This window comes from Nesoenas mayeri (assembly GCF_963082525.1).
Source record: "Nesoenas mayeri genome assembly, chromosome: 5".
Lineage (NCBI taxonomy): Eukaryota > Metazoa > Chordata > Aves > Columbiformes > Columbidae > Nesoenas > Nesoenas mayeri.
The window spans coordinates 36,258,563-36,285,366 of record NC_137548.1 but is presented as its reverse complement, the minus strand read 5'-3'; the positions used below and the strand labels follow the sequence as shown (position 1 = coordinate 36,285,366).

Below are 26,804 nucleotides of genomic sequence, written 5' to 3'. Positions count from 1 at the left end.
TTCTGGTGTTTATCCTTTTGAATGTTGTACCCTTTGATGTTTGCATGATTAATTGCAAGTAGCCTTAGAAGTTACTAGAAAAATGCCAGCAGTGAAAGTACATGGAGTCTTAGCATTCCTTATAGCAGGTCAGTTCTGATTCCCTTCCCCACACTGATGGAGGACACCATCTGCTTGATTTTGCTTCTGAATGAAAAGCTTTGTGTCAGTCATTGATTTGTTGAATTGTTTTTTTTTTCCTGCCTTTCCATTTGGATGATACGTATTTGAGGTTGCATCTGATCTGTGAAGCTGACTTTACAAAAAATCTGGGGTAAACTTCACTTGGTACTTTAATTGCAATTGCTCCTCATATTTGTTTAGTTTAAATATACCTAAAAAAATAAGCTGTGCTTATGTAGATCAGGAAACCTGGACTGATTATTTCTTCCTAATCTTTCAATAAAGGGAGGTTAGATTCAAAGACCAAAGAACAGAGCTCTTGGGTGTTTTGTATTTCTTTGGTTTTACGGTGATGCTCTTCATCCTTAGTATTTTTATATTGTCCAATTAGTTTTAATACGTGAGTTACCCAAACTTCTTCGCCCTTAAAATCATCCCTAGATTGGAGTAAGTTTAAATCACTTGCTATTTTATTTTTTAGTATGAATGGTGTTGAAGGAGAGGAGTTACTGGGGAGGGGCACAAAGAGAGATGACAGAAAATTTAGGCAATGAGCTGGGGTTTGATCTGATTTATGGTGTACAAAATCTGTTATTACTTTCTCATTTGAAACTTGAATACTGTCTATCATTGTGAATTCACAAGTTCAAGATACCTATGGCAGGTATGTGCTTATGTGAATACGGTACAGAGGATTATTTTTTGATGGAAAGTGGAAATTTCTGCTGTAAAACCACCTGTTGAAAAGCCGGGAATGAGGCACTGAAGTCAAATATGAAACCAAAATCCAACCAACCAAAAAAATAGATCTTTCATTAGAATATGAAGAAATTAGCTGTTCTGATACTATTTCCTTGCAGCTGATAAGAGGGAGGGAGAGAGCTTCAGTAATCTCTGTATTCTGATCTCCCTTATTCTCATGTGTTACCTCTCTGGGTTAACTAATATAATAACTGCTTCTGTAATGATCCAAAGCACAAGGTGGTTGTTCTTGAGGAGAGAGCTGTTTTGGCATTTTTACTTCCTACGGCTGTAAGTGCCTACTTGTGTTCTTGCTATTGAGAACTGTTTCTAGGTTAAGCTTGTTTGAAGGGAATTAGAACTTGTGCAGGGCTTGGTGGGTCGGCAGACTGCAATAGCTGCGCCCTTGTCTCCTCTCTGATGCAAGCCACAGTGCAAATGTTTCCCAACACCTGATGCTGACGTTTTTGGAGACCTCTTCAGGTTACGTGCACTGGATTTCGTAAGTGAGGAAATTTGTGAACAGTTATCAAAGGGAAATAAGGAGGCTGCTTGATATGGGGTTGGCAAAAGAAGTATTTCTTAGCTCATTTTATGCAAGGGATAACTTGAGACTAGTGACTTGGGGTAGCAGTTGTAATTGGGTTTGCTGGTTGCTGTTGTATGAGCTGAAGCCTTTTCAACAGGTATAGAAGCTTTATCTTAAACTAGACCTTTCAAAATTCCAAAAGGTAGGATGGAAATTACTGAGACATGAACTTGCCTTCTAGGAAGTGAAATTTTAGAGCTGATGGAAACCTATTGAGCCATCAAATGTCTGTATCTAATAGATTTCTTCCATAGTCAGTTTAAAGAGAATTAGGCACTGTATATGAACTTCCAAGCAAGAACGTTATGGTTGAACTAGGCTGCTGAAATCTGTCTCTTGTAGTGGTAACCTTGCTAGCCTAATTTCATATTCATGTAAAACAAAAGTATGCACTTTGTATAGTTCTTATACACACACCCTGGATAATTCTGGAGGATTAAAACTGTCTTAAAGAGGCTTCAGAATGTGCTGGTCATAATGAATTGAGTCATTTGTTTGCTGTTGTGCAACATTTTGATAGTGTCTCTGAGGAAGGATTACAAGGTCCTTACCATAAGCCAATGAGCTCATACTGAAAATAGGGATGGTAACAGCTTGTAGCCCTTCCTTTTGTTCACAGGATGGAAAATTTTAAGTTTGTCTATAAACATTGTTCATAATAGTCATTGCTTCCTGAAAAGCCTGTCTAGTGATTCACTAAATGGGCTGTAATCTGAGAAGACAGTTTGCAAGAGTGATGCAGTTTTATTAGATCTTACTTCATACTATGTGTTATATAACTGTGGGATTTCCAGATGCCTTTGAAAGTAGTTCAGCAGGGTGTAGAAAACGGGAAGAGTAAAATACATGATTTTGCCCATTAATTTAGGATTTTTTTTTTAGCCTCTATTGTTTCTACCTCATTTTCCACATGCTTTTGTTGCAGTCCCTGTTTGCTGCCTGGCAGAGATGTTACAGTTGTTACAGTAGCAGTGTCAGCAGACAGCCTGGGTTTGGAAAGCTGAATCTCCTACTATCGGTTTGTCGCTTCTGGCTCTGGTGCAGCATCCTAGTGGAGGAAGAGGAGGAGAGGGAAGTGCTCCCTGCTGCTGCCCACATGGGCTCCAGTTAAATGCCCCCAGACTTAAGAGCCACCTGCTTTTATAAAATAAAATGTTCTCTAAATCTGTACAGGAAAATGATTTACTATAGTAACTGCTGCCTGCTGTGGGTACTGAATAAATGGAAGGAAACATTACCATTTTCATATAGCTTGCTCAAGGCCATCCCTACTAGGAGCATCATTGCATTGAGTCCGAGTGCTACATTAGTAGCTCATTTGAAAAGGCATGCAGGAAACTTTTTTCTTAAATATGTTCTTAATTTAATTTTCTACTTTTTTTTTTCCCTAAGTGTAAGTTAGGCTCTTAATTATGAAAAATGTTGATTTATTTTATCAGATATAAGTAAAGTTCTGGTTCTGGCTGTGCAGGCTGAAGAAATGGCTGCATCTTGTCCCCAGTCTGCTGGTTGAATGCTTGTGTGACCCTTCTCTAACGTGTTCTGGTCAAAATAAGTTGACCTAGGAAAGACCTACTGTACCAACTCTTTCGAGCTAATTTGTTTACTTTTGGCTGAAATGTGTCCCCAAGCAACTCTCTTAATGGAACTGTGTCAGAGGGGGGCACTGAACCACTGAGGATTACACTCCTAAACTGTAGAATTGCAAACTAATAGTTCATACTAACAGGAGGACTGCTGTGCATATATCCATCTTCTCTGTGTAACTATGCTGTGTGTTCGTATTCAGACTGACACCTTTATCTCCCTCATCTCTTTTTCAAGCTCCTGTAATAGAAATAGATCAATCAAGCCTTTTTTTCTTCGTTTGTTTTCCTCACTTGAAAAAGTGATCTCCTCTTGAGCCAAAGTCCTGGTGGAGCAGACTTGTATGGACTTGGTTGTTATAAATTTTCTGCACCATTGATAATTGACTAATGAATCAAACAATATATTTTTCATTTGAATGTAATTTGTCAGAGCTTGAAAGTGGAATGAAAGACTTCTTTGATCATATTTAATTTCATATTATTTATTTACTAGCAAAATGTCTGTGGTGTTTAGTCAGTAAGTGCTTTTAATTTGAAAATAACTTCAGTTCTGGCTAGACCTGACCTGCTCCACTGACAAATGGTGTGGGTGCTGTGCTTTCTAATTAACGTAAGGAAGCTGGCTTTCCTATCTGCTCACATATTTTTCTAGTTTTCAGAACTTGGATCTACTGCATTTTAACAGGCCTATACATATTCTTCGTGTTAACTTTGTATGCTGATTTAAAAAGCTGTTTGGTTTAGGTATTAGTGTCTTAAAGAATGCCTCAAGTACCAAAGAAAGTGCATATTGTTTGGTGTGGTGGGTTATATAAATCTTTCACTAACGGGCATATAATGTGAAGATCCACCAGATTACACTGCACTGCAGCATGTCTGTCCATTAAGCAATTTCTATGTTGTGTATAATAATGTAGTTGGGAAAGATTTAGTTTTTTAATTTATTGAAATCAAAACTATGTGCAAACAAGCAGATGAAATGGAAAACAATTGAGGTCTTCAGGTATTAGACTAATATCTTAGACACTCTGAAAAGAAGATAAGAAAATATAGCAATTATTACTTCAATAATTTGAAATGAATTTTCTTTGCTATTCGGTAAGAACTAAGACAAATGAACATGTTGATTTAATCTCTTTAATATCTGGTCAGTCCTAATAAATATATGCACACGTGCATACATATACTTCACATCACTGCAGGATACATGGTTTATCTATGTACTGCAAATTTATGTGTGTGTATACTATCTCTTTCTTAAGCTTTCCTTTTGCCCTAAGGTCATTTAATCAGAGCTTTCAAAACTCTGGGCACAACTGGGGAAAAAAAAAAAAATAGTAGGAAAAGAAGATATTCTTAATGTTTGAGGATTGGGTTAGTGCATACTCCTGAGGTTAGCTGTATCTTAATCAGTCATTGGGTAGTTGGCTGAAAACATTCATATCACCCTGGGAAACTGGAGCTATCCTCTGCAAGCACAGAAAAACAGCCGAAATAAGAGGGAAACACAAAGCTGAGAAGAGAAGCTGCTATAAGGTTTATGAACTCTATCCAAACAATAAAGTTTTGAAGATGGTAACAAAAAACAAAGGCACCTGTTGTCTTTAACAGACATTAGACCTTTCTATAAAAGTAACTAGACAGAGTCTTTGTAATGCAGGAGATACAAGAATACCATCTGTCCAAAAGGTGGACAAGGCCCCAGAATTCTGGATGCCGAAAGTGCGTGTCTGCCCATCTGTCTCTATCATCCTCACACTGTAAGCTGTATGAACCTGATGTGATTATAAGAAATGAATGGCTTTTTTATTTAGAAGCTGAACCAGCTCTTTTTGCCTTACAGTTGGGGACTGGAAAGGACAGCAGGGTAAAGAAGAAAGAAATTCTTGAGCACAAGTGATACTTCTCTAAACACACTTTCTGGAATCAGCCATGTCTGGCCTGACTTAAGCTTAACCTGGAGAGCATTAACTAATTCCTTCAAGTGCTGTGAAAGATGGCATGGTTGGTTCTTTACGTTACACTGATTTAAAGATGGAGCATCATGATATAATTTCCTTTTATTCTTTTTCATACTTTAAAGGGTAAAAATACTGTGATGCACTTGATTGTCCTGTAAGAGAGAACAAAACATAAGTGGCAGTCATTTCTTCCATTGCATTGTGTAATATGCTGCCCTGCAATGTATAAGTCACTGAACACAGATTTACTTCCCACACATGTCAGAGGTATTAGATCAAAGGTATTATTAACTTGCACAGAGTCTCCAAAAGCTCTTGATACCTATTGAATGATGCAGTGTTTTTAAGTCTTACTTCCAAAACTTGTCTGAGCACACTGATGTAGTTTCATCAAACCTTGAAATACTGCAGTGTGTAGCAGTGTGAGAAGTAGCATGAGAAGTAGCCTTGCAGGAAGACACCATTTTTTAAAAAAGAGATGTTAATTGAGCATCTCTCAGAACATGCAGCTCTTTTCTGATTCTGCACAGAAGCAGAATGAAAGAGAGGGTTAAAAAAAATGTTGTGGCCACTGAGAGATCAGATAGCACTTTAAATCTGAACAAAAGGGGCTCCAAATTCCAGAGCCATCCTCCTGCTGGCTAATTAGGTATTGCCTAAGGGAGGAAAAAGCTGCTGTTGCCTGCTTGAGTGGTATTTCATGGCTATGCTTACTGCTTTAAGTCTCTGCAGATCATGTGCTTTCTCACATTTATTTAATCCTTTGTCAAGTAGCTGTGCTTAGCTGACATGTCCTCTCCTAGCAAATACCCTGACATATGTCCATCAGTGTCCCTGCTCCAAACAGTATGCTAGCCTATTTCCCAGCCACCTCATTCTTACAAGTGACTCAACCATTTTCCTTCATCCCTCTCACCAGTCAAAACTCCCTTTGAAATGATAATAATGTTTTTCTCAAAGCTACTTTTATGTTATTTCCACCAAGCAAATTCATAGAGCCTATTCCCTAGACATTAGACTAATGGCTTAATGGAAATTAAGCAGGAAACTCAGAGCCCCAAGTGGGCTGTTTTTTCATGTTGGTTTGCTTGCCATAATTTTCCCAACTGTGCTATTAGGCATAGGATGGCTGAAGGAAAATGTCAAGCTCTAGCCTGGATGCTTTGAATTGCAAACAGACTAATGATTCTGAGGGGCACATGGGACAGGCACGACTGGTGTTCAGGGTGGTCTTGACTTATTAAGCCAGTCTTGGTGTAGCTGTAAATGCCTTGGGGCCTTCACAGTCCTCATCAGTGCCTGCAGCAACAGGCCTATCTGAAAACAGAGGCTCTGGCCTGTGAAATACTGTTTAAAAATGTTGGTATCTCAATAACTCTTAAGAAAGCACATGGTATTGGACAGCAGAACTTCAAAGGATAAGCTCTATAATGCATATGAAAGAGAATTAAATTCTAAATGCAGCAAATTAACAAATATTGCTCCCAGTTGGGTGGAGGAGGGGAAATGACACTCAAAACCATTCCCTGTTTCCTAATCTGTGAAGTGACTTTCACGGTAAGCAGCCAGAAATATATTTTTGGAAAGGCTGAGTCTTAGACCCAGAATGTTGTCAGGCTTCAACAGCTAATTAAGTTGTAACTGGCAATGATAGGATGGATCTCAAAGAAGACTGGGATCAAAGCTGCAGGATTAAGATGCCATCTACTACATACTGTAGTGAGAAAATGGACAGGTTCTCTTACAGAGTACTGCTGTGTCTTTCATGGAGTTGCCTGGAAGTACTGTAAGAAAAATTCCATGATTGGTAACTTGGCACTTTTGTGCCTGTGTTCTTGTGGGGTTTGAAAATGGAAAATAACTGTTAGGACTCAGGTATAGTTAGTGAAATGTGTAGTCCTCGGCATCTTTGAGCAAATGAGTTTATTTAAGGCTGTATACTATATCTGTCTAATTGAGAAAATGGCAATAAAATCTGTACCCTTTCATGTTAAAATTGCCAAGAAATAATTAAAACTAACAAACTTTTTCTAGGTGACTTTCTATGATTGTTGTATCTAATCACTGAACAGGTGACAATACCGTCTTAAGCTTTCTAATCTGTAAAGTTGTGGCATGGTTGTTTGCAAGGGCATGCAAATAGTCAAATGAATCCATCCCCTTCCCATTGTTCCATTCATACTTGCCGAACTGATTTTCTGAGGAGACCATATTTTGAACATTTCTCTGGGCACTTACTTAAATAATTTGCTTTCTCCTTTTGCTGCTCTGTTTCCAGGATGCCAAGTGCATGACTTTGGAGATTTGAATTTCACTCAAGTTCCCAATGACGAGCTGTACAACAACCTGATTTCATATCCCCGGTCAGTGGGTTCAGCCAGCCAGGTGTTGGCTGATGCTGTAAGCAGAGCAATAGTGGCTGGACACAGTTGTGTGACTATTGGAGGCGATCACAGGTGAGCTGAACTAGAAGCGATCAGTGGTGCATGCTGCCAGTTGACACTGGGAGTGTAAGAACTTAATTAAAAATAAGGAGGAGGTGAGAACAACTTGGGGTTGTTTCCTGGCAATGCCATAGGGTAGCAGCATTTTTATTGTATTGCTAGGACTTCTGGGGTGGAACATAGAAGACAGATGCAAAAATCTGACCTTCTAAGAGGGCACTTCTTAGTTCCAGACTGTTCTGCAATCTGCAGACATACAAATGAGGTTTTCCTGTTCAGGAAAGTTTGTGTGGTCACGTCCCTTTAGGAACTCTTGTGGTTTCTTTATTGCTAAATGTTTAGTGATGTGTCTCTTTTGCCCCTCAGCTCTCAGGATGTCAGCTCTTAGCATAGGTTTTTAATGCCTGCACACAGACCATTTTGTAATAGATCTTATAACATGTGAATCTCTTTTTCTCTAACTTTTTGTCTGAGAATCATTTGAAGGTACAGTGTGTAAGGATGAATTGTAGGGGAAGGTGTCATGACTGGAATAAAAAATGGGTGAATAGCAGAATTGATGAGTGACCACACAAGATTTTCTAAGAGATCATTTTGATCTGGAACAGCTGAAGAGTAGAGTGTGGGAAGGGTGACAGTGGAGAGAGAAAAGAGCTCTTCCTCATCTGTCAGTACTGGTGTAGTCCTGTACAGTTACTCAGAGTCTTCTGGAATGACAGTGGCATGCCGTGCAGTTTCTGTGCGATGCATTCTTTATTGTCACGGATGTCTGCTGTGTTGAAACATGATGAAGTGACTGACTGAAGTTGTGCAGACTTCCCATTGTCCTTGTAGTTGTTCTGAAGCAGAAATGGTGACTAAAGACTCTGCTACTGTTCTTGCAGCTTGGCACTTGGATCCATCAGTGGCCATGCACGGCAGTGCCCGCACCTGGGTGTAATCTGGGTGGATGCGCATGCCGATATCAACACCCCTCTTACATCTCCATCTGGAAACCTCCATGGACAACCTGTCTCATTTCTCTTGAGAGAGCTTCAAGATAAAGTAAGTATCTTGCTTGTACAGTTAACCTGCACTGAAATTCTCAGAACATTTTACTTTTCCTGGTGTGAGGTGCTTTCTTATTTGCTGCAAATGCAGACCTTTTTTATCTGAGTACAAGCAAAAATACCTATTATGTGTGTATACAGGCATATATATATATATACACACACACATAAACACAAATGCACACACATACACAAATATATATACACACATGTAGAAAAAAAGAGAGAAAGCTTTTCTTTGTGTTAGCACCATTGTGGGTTGCACAGAAAACAGAGCTCACACAAGCTCTGCGCAGCAGCTGGCTGTGGCGTCCTTCCTGTGTCATGAGCAGAGCTGGTGCGGAGACTCTGCAATGGCAGCAGCTCTACCAAGGCAGGGCAAGAGGGAACCTCCCCCTTGCCGAGCCTGCGGGAGCTGTGCTGAGCTCCCCTCCAGCACTGCTGCTTCTGCTTAGTTTGGGTTTTCTGTTTTGACAACCTTGACACTTGACAGAGGCTGTTCCTGTGTGATCTCTCCTAACTGGCTGCTCTGCTGTTGGTGCTACTGGCAAATATTACAAATCAGAACAGCTGTACCTGCTTACAGGCTGCTTTTAAAGAGAGTCTTTGTCTTGGAAAGAGGCCAAATTATCAAAAAGAGCTGTTTACTGCCGCGCATGGAATGTACACGGCCAGTTTTTGGCACTCTCAAGATGCTAAACAGTAGGTTGACCTAAGGCCTACATATCCTTTCTAGCTTAGCTGCTGACTGTATATCCCTCTACAGATTCCTGTAGCATCTACTGGAGACATCACAGTGGCAGCCTGTGCATTGTAGTAGCTGAGGCGTTTGCAGTAGGACCTTAGATAGGACAATATGCTTCTGCTGAAGCTTAGGCTGGAGAGTGGGAGCAGGATCAGCAACTGCAGGCTGCAGAAAACCTGACTCTCGATTTTTATTCTGGTGCTTTGCACTGGTAGTCATTTCTTTTTTTTTTTCTCCAATACATGTTGGGGGTGCTGTGTTGATGGACATAGGCCTCTTCCAAGTAAGACCGAGTATGTGTAACATCTTTATGACTACTGACGATACCATTGTGTTAGTACCCGTTTGGCATAGCAAGATTGGTATAATGTGCTAAAGCTCTTCTGCTTTTCCCCTGCAAGTTCTTTTGAATTAATTCCATCCACAAGTCAACAGGGTCACTTGGTACTTTTACATACTTCCTTCTTTCTTATAATTCTTGGATGGTCTATATAAACACACTACAATTCCAAAAGTAATGCAAAATTAATGGAGCTTCTTGAAATACCCCCAGGACATGAGAAGGTTAATATAAAAGCTTACTGTAGTTCTAGTTTCTTGCCTGTAAGTTAAAGGGAGTGATTTTTTTTTTGGCAGCTGCACCAACTTCTGCAGGAGATAGGTGAGCTCCAAAATGCAGAAGAATTTGTTCTGCTTTTCCTAAGGGGAACAGTTCATGTCTTCATGAGAGCAGAACAAAGCCAAGCTCTTTGATAGCTAAAGAAAGAAAAAAAAAAAAAAAAGGCAGAATAAGATATGCTGCTTTCCTTTTTTGTCAGTAGGGGAAAAGTATTGAATTGGTTCTCTGTATATATTGTTGATTTCTGGTCGCTGGGCTCCAGTTCTTGAGCAGCACAGAAAAGCAGTATTTTTTTTGTTTTGTTAGCACTACTAAAATAATACCATGAGCTTTCTGGGGTCAAGGGGAGAGCAGGCCTCTCTCAGTAGAAGTAGAGAGTAAGATGAGGCTACCCTTGGAGGTGAGTTAGCCTAGTGTGGTGCCAGTTATGAGATCTCATCACAAGCCCACCTAAAATTCAAGCTGTCAGGAAGCCTATGCAGAAACAGCTGACACAAGCCCCTCAACCTGTATTTGCAGCTACACAAACAGGCAAGTACTCATTTAGAGGGTTTTCTTACCATGTTGTTTTTCTTCCCTCTAAAGAGGAATACAATATCTGTCCTGCTGGTACAGGAAGGCACTTCTACAACAGTATACATTTTTGAACAGCTGTTTAGTGGTAGTAGAATGTACCTTTGACAGTAGCTTGTCTGGCTAAACATCTGAGTGGAGGAAATGTTTGTGTGAATAGGTGCCTGTGGCTCACTCTCGCTCTCATCCAGTAGCACGGTTGTGTTGATAATGGGACAAAAAAAATTTACTGTCCTTCTTTCCTGGACTACTTCGCAAGGATTCTTTTTGAATCCTAAAACTGTCAGCCACAAGCAAGAAGGCTACTCTAGTCCTACACTCTACTAAGCTTAACTTCCTTCTCAAAGTGACACTAACCAGTTGCACTTTGCTCCCCAAGGTGTTTTCCATCTTGTCAAAGGGCACACAGCATAGCAGTGTGAGAGAACAAAAGAGATTCTGCAGTGAGTCCCGTGTCTGCGTCCTTGCTTTCACTCATGCTGTGAAGGGGTTTTTGAGCAACACATCCCCACCATGACACATCAGCACGTATGCCCCTCTGTGTCAACTCCCGTAATTCCACCAAGCTGTCTCTCTGGGTGTCACGATTTGGTCATCAACCTAATGGTCTCAGGAAGGCTAGTTAGCACTTGGGTCCCTGTCTAGATTGTCCTCTAGAACCACAGAGAAATAACAGCTCCTCTGGGGATGTAAAAAGGGAGCAAAATAGCCTGCGTGATTACATTTTTTTTTTTTTTCCTGATTCACTGCCCAGCTCGAACTGGTACTGCTCTTCCAGCAGCTCCAGGCTCCTCGTTCTTCATTCCCTATCAAGAGAACATGAGACTGAGGTAGTGGTGTAACATACATCTCACTTTGTGGCACAATCTGTTTAGACCATTCTTGATGCTGTGCCAGCAGCTCAGTTTACCTCCTTTAACCTTCTGTGGGATTGCATGAGAACGGAGTCCAGAGTACTGTCTCTTTGCTTGGTCAGTTTTTTGGGATGCACCAAGTCCTAGCCCCTTCACTGTATGACCCTACAAATAGCTGTCCTGGCACAACGTAATGGGGGAAACTGATCTGGCAGCAACTGCTTAAATTAGTACAACTGCCAAGAACTCCCCAGGGCTGTTTCAAGTCCCTTAACTTGGGTGTTATTTCACCTGCTTTCAGAATCCCATACATTTCCAGGGCTAATGAGCTTGGTCAATGCTCTGCTGAATTAAACACCCCCATGTAGCAGACAACATGAAGTATATAAAAGTGATACATCTGGCTATGAAATGAAATAAAGCATTCAGCCAGGTCACTGTAGCACAAGCCCTGGTGTGGCTGGCACCGTCCATTCCCAGGCCATCAGCTGCTCCTTGTTGGTCCAGTCAGCTTCCCAGAAGCACTGCCTGGTACACAAGGCAGCACTTTAAGGCTTAAAAAGAAAAAAAAAATTTGCTGTTTGAAGGGAAAATATTTATTAACGTAATCCTTTGATTTGCATTTTTCAAATGCAACATTAGTGTTAGGGCTCTTGGAACCATTCAAACTAAACTAATAAACTGCTACTAGTAACTTACCATGGAAATCCCTGCACCTTCTTCTGATGCCTGTTTGGCTTTACTACCAGCAACTCCTTTTCTATTGCGACAAGGTAAAAACAGAGCCTACCAAAGGAAGTGAAGGCATTCCATTTCCATTTTCTTTATTTAAAGAGGAAGAGGTATAATTAAAAATGGCAGTATTAAATCTACTAAATAATTGATACTAGACATTATGACAATATTATCAAAACTATGCTCAACTTATGGTATGGTGATGGGTTTTGCAGATACAGCTTCATTTCTGAGACTTGAGTTATTTTTCCTAGTAGTCTCCAGTTCATTTATCTCTTCTGAATTTATGACTGCAGAAAAAGATCATTGCCTCAGAGTAACAAATACTTTTATTACCTGTGCTTATTTAATCCCAATGTAATCAAATGCAGCTATGGGTGTGTTAGCCTTTAAAAACAAATTCAAAAGTTGTAACTAGAATAGAATTACTAATTGAAAAGTACAAGAGGGAAACAAAGCCTTCTTGCTGCTTGACAGCTGTGTTGGCTGTAGCCATTTTCAGAGCTGGGAGAGGAAGAAGAAAAAAATTGAGTTAATTTAAAGCACTCCTAAAATTAGTAGATATTACTAACTGAAGGATTTTTATAATTACTAAAGCTGAAAAATTATGACCTTGTCCTCTTTTGTTTGCTGTCTTAAATCTGCTCTCTTCAGTTCTACATTAAAAAACAGTGCAATGTAGCCCATTGTGGAGGCCCAACTTCTTGTCATGCTCTTTTTTTCTATTTTTTTAAACTTCCCAGTTTGAATTCTTCTATCTTTAACATTGTTTTTGCAACAAAGTCTGTATGACTTTTTGGTGATTCTCCTAAAAAGATATAGGTGCCTTGGTTTTTATTCTTCCACTTGAATATGAGGTACTGTGTAAGCTACATAGCATTACCATTAAATGCACTGTATAAGTGACCTCCAGTTTCTTAGCATTTCCCCATTACATTCACTGATGCCAGTTATCTATTGGTTGTGGATTTGAGTTTTTCATTCCTCCTCTTCAAACTGGAAAATGTAGAAGAGTTAAAACCTTCATCCATTAACATTCTACTCAGGTAAAATGGTATGACAGAAGTAAGGACTGATTAAATCAGGAAGCCAGACTCTAAAGTGATGAAGTTTCTCTGTTTAGACAGAGAAAGAGAGCTATAAATAAAGTTTTGAGGGAAGCATTAAATACGGTTTTGTTATATATGTCATTAAACTAACCTAATACCAAACCTTTGCTTGCAGGTACCACAGCTTCCTGGCTTTTCCTGGCTAAAGCCCTGCCTTTCAGCATCTGATATTGTGTACATTGGTTTGAGGGATCTGGATCCTGCTGAATAGTAAGTTGATTTAGATTAAAGTCATTGAGCTTCTTTCCATATCTGGCTGTTCACAAAGGTTGCTACATTTAAGCTTAGGCCAGTAATGATTTTTTAAAAAAATTATTTTAACAGCTATATTTTGAAGAACTATGACATCCAGTATTTTTCCATGAGGGATATTGATCGCCTTGGAATTCAGAAAGTTATGGAAAGAACATTTGAACAACTGATGGGCAGGTAACAAATTATCTGATTTAAATTACTCTTTATCATCCACTTGTTGAATAGCTATTTTCCTGGAAGTTATTTAAGTGAATATCACTCTCGATGTAAGGTGGCCTAAGAGAACTGTGACAGTGTCCAGTAAATAGTAAAGTTTTAGCACTGACTTTAGTCCTCAAATTCCACATCCTGAACTGGAACCATTTCACAGTGTTTGGCAAAAAGCTACGTGATAGGTTACAGTCACTACAGTTGTGCTCTGTATTATTTAATTAGTTCTGTTTCTTGAGGAATTCTAGAGTTTGACAAGATGTTTTAACCAACTCAGAATCTAGGGTATACATTACACTTTAAAACATGTATGTATAGCAACTTGAATTCAGCTGTTAGCATATGAGGAAGAACCATTTGTTGGCTTCCTCCTTAGACTAAGCATCTGCTGTCCTGACAACAAAGGCCACTTTCAGTTCAGCTGGTGAAGTTTGCTGTAACCACTCCCTGACTTCAGCTCAGTACTGATGTCTCTGACCTTGCTCCTCTGACCAGATCAGGGAGCAAATCATGCCAGTCCAGGGACACTGGGAGAGGATCAGAGCTAGAAAGGGTAACCTCTTCCCATGCGGCAGAACAGAGGATCAGAGCTAGAAAGGGTAACCTCTTCCCATGGGGCAGAACAAAGTCCTGTAAGCAGAACAAGGTCCATGGATCTGTGCTGCATGCTGTTGTATCTGCAAGTGTGCTCCCTCTTCCTCGTTGCAGCTGTGCCATGTAAAGAAAGTGCTAATCCAGATGCTCCTCCCTACTGAACATCTACAGTGAGCTGGAAGTACAGAGCCTACAACATAAATAGGTCATCTGGGTTGCAAGCAGTGTGCCATTTATTAAGTGTGCCATCAGTTGTCAGACTTAATGCAGTACATGTAACTAACATTTCCAGTTTGAGATTATCCTTCACTTTTTCTTTAACTAGGCTTACACACAGTTTACAGGCATCTTTCAACTATTGACCTGAAAAATGCAGAATGTCTCATTCATCTTGATGAGCTGTCTATGAAATCCCCAAGCTTGGTGCTTCCTCTGTCCTAGATGCCATGTAAATCAATATTTCAGCCTTTCACCCTGGCTTTCTGTACAAAAGAAGAAAAGGCAGGATTATATCACACTTTTCTCTACCTTTTTTTCCAAATAAAGAGACAAATACCAGATAAGAACTAAATAAGATAGAAATGAAGTACTCCTCTTCAGCCAAATCACACCTGGGCAGATGCTCAGCAAAACTAAAATGTCAAACTTTTGGTTTTCCCAGTCTGTACTAGAGAAGGTTCTGAGCTAAAAAGATGTTTCAGAGTCCAAAGAATTATTTATTTCCAAATGATCTAAGACACAGTATAGAACTTACATCATGGTGCATGATGCTACTTTGCTGATCAACTTGGACAGTAAAAGAAATGTAGAAAAAGGTTAAAGTTCTGAGATTTTCTTATTTTATTCTGTCTCAGGAGACAACGACCAATTCACTTGAGTTTTGACATTGATGCTTTTGATCCCTCACTGGCTTCAGCAACTGGGACTCCTGTTATAGGTGGACTGACTTACAGAGAAGGCATGTACATCACAGAGGAGATACACAACACAGGTACGAGTTGACCAGCAGTACTGGACTAAGCAAGGACAGGACAAACTACATAGAGCTCAGACTGGTTATGTTTTTCCTGTGTGACTAGATAAATGTAGTCAAAGCTGAGGTGCCTACAAAGTCAGTGCAACCTTCAGTAAGGGAAGAAGTCCTGTGGTTGGGCAATACCCCAGGTGTTGGAAGTAGCTTAACTGTCAACAACTTGAACTTAACAAAAGTAAATAAAATAAAAAACATATTAACGACTAATACAAAAAAAAAAAAAACACCCCACTTGGTCATCTTGTACAATACTGTTCCCTAAACACATGAAATGAGATGTAAAAATTGACATCTGGAATAAAAAAAATTGGATGCAAACAATTTTGAACAGTTTGATGTGCCATTCTAGGACTCAAGGCTAACAAATCAAGCTTTCACTAAGAATACTGCAATTGACTCAATATATGAGGACTTTTCTCCTTATGCCATGGAGTTTTTATTTAATATGTTTAAACAATTACTTATTTGCAGTAAAAGAGGGATCATGAATAAGATGGCAAAAATCTCTTAATTTTTAGACTGGGAAAAAACAAGATTAAAAAAATATTCCTGTTCTAAGTGTATATGGAATATCAAACTTATTTTTCCCCAAATGCTGAAAGTATGAATGAGGTAGTGACAATGTAAGAAAGAACCAAATTAAAAACACAAACTTGCACCTAAGAATGACCTCATCCCTCACCTGGGAGCTAATTTAACTTGTGTCATGGGTACAGCAGGTCATGAGTTCAAATATCAGACTTGCTGCAATGAATGAAAAGCTGCAAAATTAAACCCTATTAGAGATTTTATCCCTTTTCATAGTAACCAAACTGTAAACCATTTTCACAGGAATGCTTTCAGCTGTAGACATGGTTGAAGTCAATCCACTGCTTGGAGCTTCTCAAGAGGAAGTGAACGCAACTGCCAGTCTTGCAGTCGACGTGATAGCAACATGCTTTGGGCAGACACGGGAAGGAGCACACACCGCTTTTGATAACCTCCCAACACCCAGTTCTCCAGATGAATCTGACAGCAAAGAGCAAGTGAGGATTTAAGAACCCAAAGTGCTGGGTACACCGGACATTATAGAGCTCTGCTGAGGCACCTGCGTGGATAGAATGTCAACACTTGGCAAATACTGTTAACTTCTCAATTTTTAAATAAACTAGCTTTTCCACTGATCGGTGGCTACTTTATTACATACCAAGATTTATTCATTTAGTTAAGTATATACAAATTGAGACAATAAAATATTTATTACCTTCTTGTTAATCTTACCAGTAATTCAAGTCTGTCTCTGCATTTTCCTTTTCCTCACATTCTGTCTTTCTAGTGTCAGTACACTTTCAGCTGAACATGCTGTCTCATGAGACAGTTCAATCCTCAGTAAGTCAGATGGAACAGACAGCCCATCCAGTTCCTCAGCAGTGGAAAAGCTCTTGTTAGTCATGAAGATTCATCTGCTGCGAAAGAACTTGTAGTAGACCACACCTACTAGGATGGCGAGTTCCAGGATGATGATAATTGACAGCAACAACTTGTTAGTGGTTATTCTAGAGTTAAAAAATAAAAAATCCAAGACAGCTCTTAAGCAGCAAGGAAATTCTGCCAAAATCTTCTACTTTAACAGTAGCAGTTCTGTTCCTCTTCCCCTGCCCCACATAAGCCACATCATTCTGCTCTGAATGTGCCTAGTCATTCAATTAGGCAAAGAGGAAAACATCAGTTGAACTCCTGTGCTGCTTTTACTTGGAACCATGTAGTTGAAGTAAAACTATAAAATCTCAATAATGTACTCTTACTATGGAAAATTATATGATTATATGATAACTTCCTTTAGCAATGAGGATAAAGGAAAGGGTGTTAGGCTTGAAGTACCTACTGGAAATATACTCCATGAACTGCTTTATAAGGATAATTAAATCATATAGTTAAGAAACTGTAAATTAACTTAAGCAGTGAAGGCTTTAGTGATAAAAATAGTATATGCTCAGGCTCAGAGTTTCTCATGTGATAGTCCAACATAGGGCATTACTGTGGGCTGAATGGATTTGTCTGTGTCATCAGACCTCTAACTCAATGCTGCAGTGACTTAGGCACAGCTTTTTCAACCTGAATAGCAAGGAATTGCATCTAAAGTTGCCATTATCAATTCACTGTAACTTGTTTGTGTCCTCACTACAGTTTATCTTGGGGGACAGTTAAAGACCCTGTATTATCCTAAACAAGCAGCACAAATTCAGTAGTGTTCAACTACCTGTACTCCATTAAGTAATTGCCAGAGAGGAGAAAACACAAGTTAGCATTTGCACATGGGTACACAACATTCTCTTTGCACATCCCCTAAAACCTCCCTACAGTTCCAGCTGACATTCTGTATCTTTGCCTCAAACCAGCAGTCAACAGTGCTGAGTGCTGCTCTAAGTCAGTCACGCTACTCACCTCCTGGACATGGAACGTAGAATCTTGCGACTCTTGCTCAAGTTCTCACTTGTATTCACCAACTAAGAAACAAAAGGTATTTGTCAGTTGAACCAGTATACAGCAAAAATGCACCTGGAAATAGCTGGTGTTGAAATGTTGCAATTAATAATGGGACCAAGGCTAACCCTGTGTTCTCAAAATTGTACACAATATTGTACACAATACAAGCTGGAAGCATTGTCTCCTTTCTAAGGAGGAAGTAAGACTTTCAGGTATACTTTTGCTTAGATACAAATGAAGACAGGCAATTTAGGATCACTTTCTGCCCCTTCAGTTAATCTACAAATATCAGATGGTTAGTATTAGCTCCTTCCGTTAAATTTCATTATTCTAGTTGTTGACACCAGAAGAAAATGATACTGAGGTGTTCTCCTCAGTGCGTATCTGGAACTGTTTCAAATGCTCTTCAATTTCTAGCAAAGAACAAAGTGTGTTGCACTGACAAGTTTAAGTGACCCAGTGGAGATGAGCTCTGAACTGTTAATACATAATCCACTTCAGCTTTGTAATGCTCAGAAAGGAACTGTGAAGTATTTCTCAGTCAGTTATTAAGCAGCACGTAATTAAGTGATGTTATGGACAGCTAAAAAAGCGGTTGTCTCACAGAGGATTCGTGATGTACGGCCACCGGAGGTACCCAGGTAAGATTTCGCTATTCCACTTGCAAAGCCTGAAGGGCAGTGACAGGTCAGCCAGGTCACCTCCCGTCACAGATGCCAACCTGCAGTTCCTCTGCAGTTTATGCTACTGCCCTCAGCTGTAAAACCAGCACTGTATGTACGTTACTTTGCACTGGGACGGACTGGCCCAAGCTGAGAAGAAAGCTACCAAGTCCATTCAAAGCAGACTAGATTTCCAAGTTTTGCAGTGAAAGACCAAGCAAGAAGAAAGTCTGCTTCTTGTTGGAATGTGTGGTTAATATAGTTCAGCAACACAATGCCTAAAAGCCTCACAATAAGTCACAGCTTCATGAACAATCTGTGGGCAGACTGACATGCTTGAAGGACTAATACTTTTAATTAGAAAAAGAACAAAGAACTATACCTACAAATCTTATGATCATATTTCCTTTCCTGCTCTCCAACCCAAATTTGGGAGCAGGGCAAGTCAAATTCTGACTGAAATCAAACAGCTGCTTAAATGAAAAAGCTATAGGCTCTGTTGCAATTAGTAGATGTAACTCCCAGGAAAGGGATGTGCTTTTTGTTTTTTGCTGAGCATGCTTAACTTGTCAAACTCAGTATCTCCCTGCAAGTCACTCACCTAAAAGCTTTATGTTCAGGATCCCTTGCACACACAGAAAATCCCATCAAGTTTGCTACTTTAAAAATCAAATTCTCAGTTTCGCGTATGTGTGTAAACAATACAAATTAACTACTTTTTAAAGCTTCCACAGTAGCAGCAGAGCTTCCTGACCCAAGGATGAGCAACAGACTTCTTGTCTGACACCACTTCCTCCCTCCTTAGCTAACCTACAAATATTGGAAAGTTAGTAACCACGTAATTTACCTTCTATTAAATTTCATTTCATTAGAACTTGCTAGCTGCCTCCCAGATCAAAACTTCACTAGTAATCTTGTGGTAGGCAACTCCTTAGCGTTCTTTTAAATCTGCAATTTTTTCAATAATGCTATATTTTTTAGCAGGTTTATAGGTCTAATTACAAATCTTGCACAGACATGGCAGCAGACATTTGGCCATCGTGTTTTGGGCCCTTCTACAGTAATTATTTTCCTTTTCTAAGCACAGCATAGAAACATGGTAGCCTGGATTTGGTCTGTAGGAACATCAATTGGATTACCCGCCTGGGGAGGTCGCCAAGAGTAATGACTGGCACGCAGATCCCACTAAGCTGACCGCAGGTTGTTTCAATACAAAGCCCACGGTTCCTCTGCTTACTCTGCTCTTGGTGCGTTCCAGTTGCTCCCGCTGCTCCCCAAGTTCTTCAATTATATCTGTGCCAATCTGATCTGTTTCAGCAGCAATTCGGTGCGAGCGCTCGATGCTCTGACTAGCTCGGTTCAGGCTGTCTGTTCCCTGGAGAAGCAGCACCCTCTGTGACTGCAGATTAGTCTGAAAAATAACATAAGCTTAATCGTTAGGCACAAAGACAGAGGTATTAGGCTTCTGACATTAAAGCATTAGGATGTGACTCCATAGGCCATCCATCGGTATTAGCTGTGCATGCTTCTTATACTAACTGATGTAGCCCAGTTAATTTTGAAAGAGTTCTTGTTCACATTGTAAAATAATGGACAAACCTGGTTAAACCTTGACAAAGGACACACCCCTGAAGAGTTAAAAGTTACAAAAAAACCTGTCTTTGCAACAATTTACTTTTCCAAATGATATTTACAGTAAAATAATATCTTTGCTTTCTAGATGCTAACTTCTCCTTCCATTCATATCTAAATTCAGACTTATTTGTGACTTCACGGTTGGTTGCCAGGGAGGTCCCTAAGAGCTGACAGTCAAAAGGATTAGGAACAAACAGCACTAATAGATGGACTGCTAAATAACAAAGATCCTCTTTAGTGCCAGTAGCCTTGGCAGAGGATAACAAATGTTTGCTGACCTGGGGGTCAAAAGGTAGCTCAAAATAAAGTATTTTCTTAAGCTTCAGAAAGTCTAATCTACCACCCTGGCCTCAGGTGTTAGAGGAACCCATCAAGAGGGATCAAATGCAAAAATCTACCAAGCTACTGCTGATCAAGATGCTATGGAAAGAGCCTCCCTCCAACCTTCCTTACCTAAGGCAGAGCAATCAGAGCCCACCTCCATGAACTTTCTGTACAGATGACAGCACTTTGAAGATAATAAGCAGATTCAATTTTCCATTTCACTAACTCAGATGTGTCTAAGCATATCTGGTAAACAAAGAAAATGGTGTGTTTCCTGCACTGTATGAGCACATTAAGAGTGCACAAAGTGCTAGAAGATGACTTCTTGTACTTTCTTGAAATTATTTACACAGAGATTGCTTAAAAGATAATTCTACTGAAGTACTTATACACTGCATTATTCACATATGTTGCTAGTTTTGGAGACTAAAAGTAGATCAGTTAACACTTCTTCTCAGTCAGTTGCATCCCTGATGTGTTTTCACTGCTCTAGAGGAATGATTAAATAAAGCATTCCAGTACAGAATGTTGTGTGAGTTACTAACTGCATGGCACTCGAGGAGTTCCAGGTTCTTTCTCCTCCAAGATATTCATGTTACATACAGAGAGATATACAAGGAGTTACAGAAGCACAGAAGCTAAGTGGATTGAAGTAGAAACACTATAAACAATACATCTGGAATATTATTTCTAAGCAATCACAGCAATGTTAAACAAAATTTATATCTAATTCTCACACTCTGTTCATTTTCTGTGGAGAAGATCCCGTATTTCATATCGCCTTGACTTCCAGGGCCCAGTCCCAAATCTGTGCTTCTCATCTCTCTCTGGAACATGGAGAGGTCTCTTCTATACGCCCGGATTTTGCTCATCATTTGGTTGCGGAACGGCAGAGGAGCATACTTCAGTTCTTCCTCCATTTCCCGCAGCTTTAACAAAATAAAATGTGTTTATTTTTTACAGCACTTAGCAGCAGTTACATTCAAAACTCACCACCAGATGAAAGGATTCATATGTTTTTATGTGATTGGGCGAGGGGGATCAACCCCAAACCCTATACCACTCATCTAGCATCAAGTGCACCATTCTGCACAGTGTGGCTCAGCCCAAATGGGGTTTCAGACACATAACGCCCCAAGGGAAAAACAAAAAAAAAAAAAGGAAAATAATAACAATAATAATTTTTAAATCACCATGTTTAAAGGCTTGATTTTTCTGAAACATCACTCTAGCTCTGAAATATAGTTTAAACATTTATACGATGCGTTATCAGTTCCTCCTCACATCACAGAGATCTGTTGCACAGGTAGGGATGTCACTAAATTCACACTCCGAACTTCCACGTCTGGATTTGTAAACCCTGAGATTTTGGATGTGTGAATTTTCGCATCAGCTTTTAGTGACAGTTGTTACAAATTCACAATGCTTACAGCTGTCCCTCAGTATGAGCTCTCTCACAATATGAGCTTTCCATCTCATACATCACCTACATGGATACACGTCAATAAAACTCACTAAGATAGAGGACTAAAGCATGACAAATTCTCTGCATGCCCTCCTTACAATCTCTAGCAATTGTAATCGCACCTCTATCACTCTCCCTTGCTCAACAAGGGGAAGGTGATATCCAAACAGACCACTCAAAAAAAAACCAAGGCATGTAAGAATATTTGTCTATCTCCGTATATGTATATAGATATATACAAGAGTCTTGACACACAGACCTGTCTATCAGATTAATTAATCAACCATTAAAAAAATACAGTATCTGCCTGTCAGAATAGGATCCATAAAGGAAGTAAAATTTGGAAGTACTGCCCTTTTTAAGGCATCAATATTTCAGCTGGTTAGAAAGGCCAGAAGCCTACACTTATGTTTACCGTTTCATTTGCTTCACGCTGTTTCTCATCAAATTCTCGAACTAGTTTTTTCTTCTCCTCTGTGAAAGAAAAAGTAGTATGTCAGAAAAATTACAGAGAAATGAGAACGGAAATCCACCTCAATCCATTACAGACAAGGAAGCTGCCACGGACGGCTGATTACAGAGATGCCAGGTCAAAGTCTGCCCCAAATGGGAACAGCCTGTTCTTACCACAACTTTTCAGAAGGAGGTGGGAGTCGGGAAGAGAGCAGAAACCACCCTTCCAAACGCTGGCCACTACCTCTGGTAGACAAAATAAGTCATTTTTCAAACTTCCAATCTCCACTTCTCCATTGGAGAACATTTAACATGACAGAATAACAAAGAGGACATGTTGGTAAATATTTCTCTTTCTTTGCACACATTTGGCAAGACTAGTGATGGCTGAAACTGTATCTTAGATTTGAACAGAACATCAAGTCAATCTACGGTTCCAAGTGAGCCCTGAAGTTCTTGGCAGACAGGGCACTCTGCATTCTCATGGTCATAAAGTAACAAGGAAAATGGGAGAAGCATTCTAGAGTACTCAGAGATAAAAGATGACATCAAGGTATCACCTCAGGTTCACAGATTAATGTCCAAATGCTTCCCTCTTCTGGAATGACAACAGTTGTTTGAATTAGCCAACAAAACTATACATTTTAGTTGTCTGAGACAGTAAATTGCCAAGATACTTGTACCCAGGGCTTTGAAGGCCAAAGAATGGGTTTCACACATTCACCTGTTATTCTATTTTAAAACAAAACCTTATGACATGTATTTTGCATGTGTTAAAAATGTATCACACCTCTGTAAAACCCACTATCAATTAGGATAATTCTGAAACTCTCCTTATGGAGCAAAACCACATTCTATAAGCTTTTGCAAAAGCACTGAAGATGACCACCGGAGGACTCTTGTACTGAGAATGAAACCAAATTCTATCAGAAGGCTGATAAATATGCATAAGCCTAAATAATAATAATAAATAATTCAATCCTAAATAAAATTTAGATAGCAAAAAATGCAGACACTCATCTTGGTAAAACTTCTGTAATTTGATTAAAGACAAAATTAAAGACATTATGAAAACATCATTGCTGTAAAAAAATACTTGATAACACCTGTCTGTAAATATAGTCCTCTGCAAAAGAAGCAGTTTTTAAACCACTGAGCTCTCAACAGAAAACAGGAAAAAAAATTGAAGTGATTAAAATATTTTTATATTCCTCTCACATGCAGGACATGTCTAAGCTGCAGGCTTTCCTTTTTGGTTCAAATTCACATTAGGCCCCAGAATTTGAACTGTAGAGAACTTAAAACAGAATTAAACCCCATCATCTAAGAAGGCATGCCCTCCAGCAGCGCAGTTATTACAGACTAAGCTACATTATGACACCCAGGATGGTATCAGGAAATGCAGCGTCACAGCCCAGTTAAGTCAGGGGGAAATGCTGACTTAGCAGGTTCCTCAATACACTCTCCCCAACTTCTTCCATGATTTGCTACCATGCACATTTGTGCTGATGCAATTCCTTGTGCAGCTGGGCTACCAGTGAAATAATGGCCACGAACTGCAGGAAAACAGCCTTCGGATGTCAATATTTTGTTTCATACAGGTCATTTCACAAATATGATTTGAATAATGTCTCTTAAAACAACTGCTGTTTCAAACTAGTGGAAACCCAGTGCGGCACTGGAAAAGCTCTATTTGTCCTTCTTTGTCCCCCCCACGCGGACTGAGAAGACACTGCATTTATAAACAAGCAGCCAAACAAATCCTAGTTTCCAAACCTCAAGTAGCCACGGATTGAGACTTTGACGATACGCCAAAAAGAAATCAGGCAATGTGGCTTGAAAGCATTATAATGGGTCTGGCCTAACAGAATATCTTGAGCAATTTAATTCATATCACTCCAAATTAAACTGTAATTCAAAGTACATTGAGAGAACTTTTTTTAATGCAGTAAAAGTAGAAAGTAGCTAAGCCACAGTAACATTCCAATGTGCTCACTGACATTTAACTGATTTATATCCAACCAGTTAGAAATAGATTCAGTAGAAAAGCACAGCTAACTAAATCAATTTAGAGGAAAGTATCTGTTTGAAACTGATCCGGGCTGTTTAAAATGCCTTCTTACAAATTTGGAAGGAAACAAAAGTTGTTTCTAGATCTAAGAATTTGTTATCTTGTTTATATAGAGTGAAACAGCATTTCCAAACCTCTGCCCCTCAAAGATGTCCCAAGGACTACAGATTCTGTCCTCCCTCAAGTCTGGGAGTGTGCAAGGTATCTTTCGTCAGCTCCTGAAATTTTCAGGATCAGATAACTTGAAAAATAAAGATACACCCCATTTCCCATAAGAAGCAAACACACATGTCAGAGGAGTAGAATGCCTTCACCAGATACACAAATTCCTGACTTATCTTAACCTCTCTAAGAAATACTTTCAAAAAATATTACCAGGATATTTGCAGCAATAAATTTAAAGACTTAGTCATCTTAGGTCATATTAAGTCATGTTAACATTTCATAGCATGTCTGAAAAATCAGTTTGTAAGTATTTGTAATCTGAAGGACTTGCGGGTACTGGTGAAGGAAAGACTGGACATGACCCAGCAATGTGCACTCGCAGCCCAGAGGGCCAATCGTACCCTGGGCTGCATTACAATGACTGTGGTCAGCAGGCTGCAGGAGGTGATTCTGCCCCTCTGCTCTTCTCTGGTGAGACCCCACCTGGAGTCCTGTGTCCAGCTCTGGAGCCTTCAGCACAGGAAACACATGGACCTGTTGGAGAGGGGCCAGAGGAGGTCACAGAAATGATCAGAGGGCTGGAACAGCTCTGCTGTGAGGACAGGCTGAGAGAGTTGGGGTTGTTCAGCCTGGAGAAGAGAAAGCTCTGAGGAGACCTTATTGCAGCCTTTCAGTTCTAAAAGGTGCCTATAGGAAAGATGGGGACAGACTTTTTAGCAGGGCCTATAGTGAGAGGACAAGGGGAAATGATTTTAAACTAAAAGAGGGAAGATTCTGGCTAGACATAAGAAAAAAAATTTTATAATCACGGTGGTGAAACACTGGAACAGGTTGCCCACAGGAAAAGATCTAGAAGCATTGCAAAAATTGCTGCCTGTAAATACATCATTTAAGCCCACTGCTCAGTGTTCATTGTTCAAGACCAGGCCAGTTCCATGGAGACCTGACAAAGCTTCACTTCACCAAGAAACCAACCACTCTCCTCTCTACAAGGAAATAAGGATTTCCTACAAGAAAGGATATTTTTTATTCTATGCTTTTTATTCTTGTTGATTACTAGTGAAATTAAGTCAGATTTGAAAGTGGTTGTTTGAAGGTTTGAACATCTTTCTTGTAATAAACTTTCTGGAAAAGCTGATGACGAGGACTTTGACCCTAAACTTAACTCATTATTAAACAGCAATGCACGTAAGAAATGGAAAGGTACTCTCTTCATAGCGTGTGTTACCTATCACAGGCTGGTATATTCTGAACAAACCATTTTTATTATTTTACACCTAAATATGTAAAACTGATCAACTCTAGGAGAATGACAAGACTACTGCAGAGGGTGGCTGATGGCCACTACTCATTCCTGTGATACAAAACCTAAGCTTAGGTACAGCAGTTCATGGTAACTGTGTATCATGTTTCTCACATGAAGGAAATATTTAGTTAAAGAGACTTGGTGACACTGCTAAAATTCTCTGTGTCAGATCACTTCCCTTTCCAGTTCTCAGAATAGTGCCAAGTATTACGAACTGAAATAGAAGCACAATGTCAAGTCCTACAGAGAAGTAAGTGTCTGTCAGCCTGTCTTACCCACTGATATGGTATAAAGAATATCCATAAAATCAAGTTTTGCTTCTGATTTAACTTTGTGTAGCTTGATCAGCACTTTTTTTTTCCAGTATGTGGGCAGGTAGTGCACAAACCAGACTTCTAAAACAGTCATTTAAAACTCAAATCTTCTCCAGTATGTCTACAAATGGTTGTGGACAGTTGTGATAATAAAAACTGCTTCTAATTCTGCCATCAATGACCAAAAACCAAAACAAAACAAAACAACCAAAGCACTGCAGTTTAGCCAGTTCACCTGTAGCCAGCAACTGAACAAGACCCCGTGAAGCCAGGCCTGGCGAAGCCACCGCCGTCCCAAAGCGACGCACTGAACTGCCGCAGCTGCCTTGGCAAACCCCTTCCCCCGGCACAGTCCTTCTTGAACAGACTTGGCCCTCACGGCTGCTAAACCAAGTTTATCCGAGAGAAACCCCTCAAACACCCCTGCACGGCCCCGCCGCTCAGGCCCAGCGCGCTGCCCGCGCACCGCTGCGCCCTTCCCCAGCGCAGGGAGCTGCCGCCGCCCGGTCTCGCCTCACCGGCCGCGCTGCCCCGCAACCGCTCGGGGACGCCCCGCAGGTCTCTGTGCAGTGCCTGGAAGATCTCGTGCAGCCGCTCCAGGTGCTCCGAGGAGCCGGGGCCGCGGCCCGCCATGGCAGGCAGCCGCCTCCCGCCGCGCTCGGCGACGGCCGCCAGCCCCAC

At 40.1% G+C, this 26,804-nt stretch overlaps 2 protein-coding genes across 2 annotated transcripts in view; one reads left to right on the top strand and one right to left on the bottom strand.

The window, feature by feature from the left end:
• ARG2 (arginase 2) overlaps nucleotides 1-16,529 on the top strand; it is a gene marked incomplete at its 5' end in the record, with an annotated part of 22,146 nt that extends 5,617 nt beyond the window's left edge. Inside the window, 6 exons of the mRNA XM_080344705.1 lie at nucleotides 7,321-7,498; nucleotides 8,371-8,530; nucleotides 13,286-13,380; nucleotides 13,495-13,599; nucleotides 15,084-15,220; nucleotides 16,094-16,529. Coding sequence (XP_080200831.1) covers nucleotides 7,321-7,498; nucleotides 8,371-8,530; nucleotides 13,286-13,380; nucleotides 13,495-13,599; nucleotides 15,084-15,220; nucleotides 16,094-16,299 — 881 coding nt within the window. The 3' untranslated portion in view covers nucleotides 16,300-16,529. The remainder of the gene's footprint in view (nucleotides 1-7,320; nucleotides 7,499-8,370; nucleotides 8,531-13,285; nucleotides 13,381-13,494; nucleotides 13,600-15,083; nucleotides 15,221-16,093) is intronic.
• Nucleotides 16,229-26,804, bottom strand: VTI1B (vesicle transport through interaction with t-SNAREs 1B). Its single transcript, XM_080344706.1, has 7 exons — nucleotides 26,642-26,804; nucleotides 22,230-22,288; nucleotides 21,087-21,278; nucleotides 19,628-19,801; nucleotides 17,687-17,748; nucleotides 16,523-16,797; nucleotides 16,229-16,349 (listed from the first exon to the last, which is right to left on the bottom strand). Exons 1-6 carry the CDS (start codon nucleotides 26,754-26,756, stop codon nucleotides 16,701-16,703), a joined length of 699 nt encoding a protein of 232 aa, XP_080200832.1. The 5' UTR covers nucleotides 26,757-26,804; the 3' UTR covers nucleotides 16,229-16,349; nucleotides 16,523-16,700.

Excerpts from the sequence above, each read along its gene's own strand:
- VTI1B (XM_080344706.1), bottom strand. The coding sequence starts at position 26,756 with ATGGCGGGCCGCGGCCCCGGCTCCTCGGAGCACCTGGAGCGGCTGCAC. Across the intron at positions 21,279-22,229 it reads AGCGTGAAGCAAATGAAACG|CTGCGGGAAATGGAGGAAGA; the intron begins GTAAACATAAGT and ends ATTTTGTTAAAG. Across the intron at positions 16,798-17,686 it reads CTACGTTCCATGTCCAGGAG|AATAACCACTAACAAGTTGT; the intron begins GTGAGTAGCGTG and ends TTTTAACTCTAG.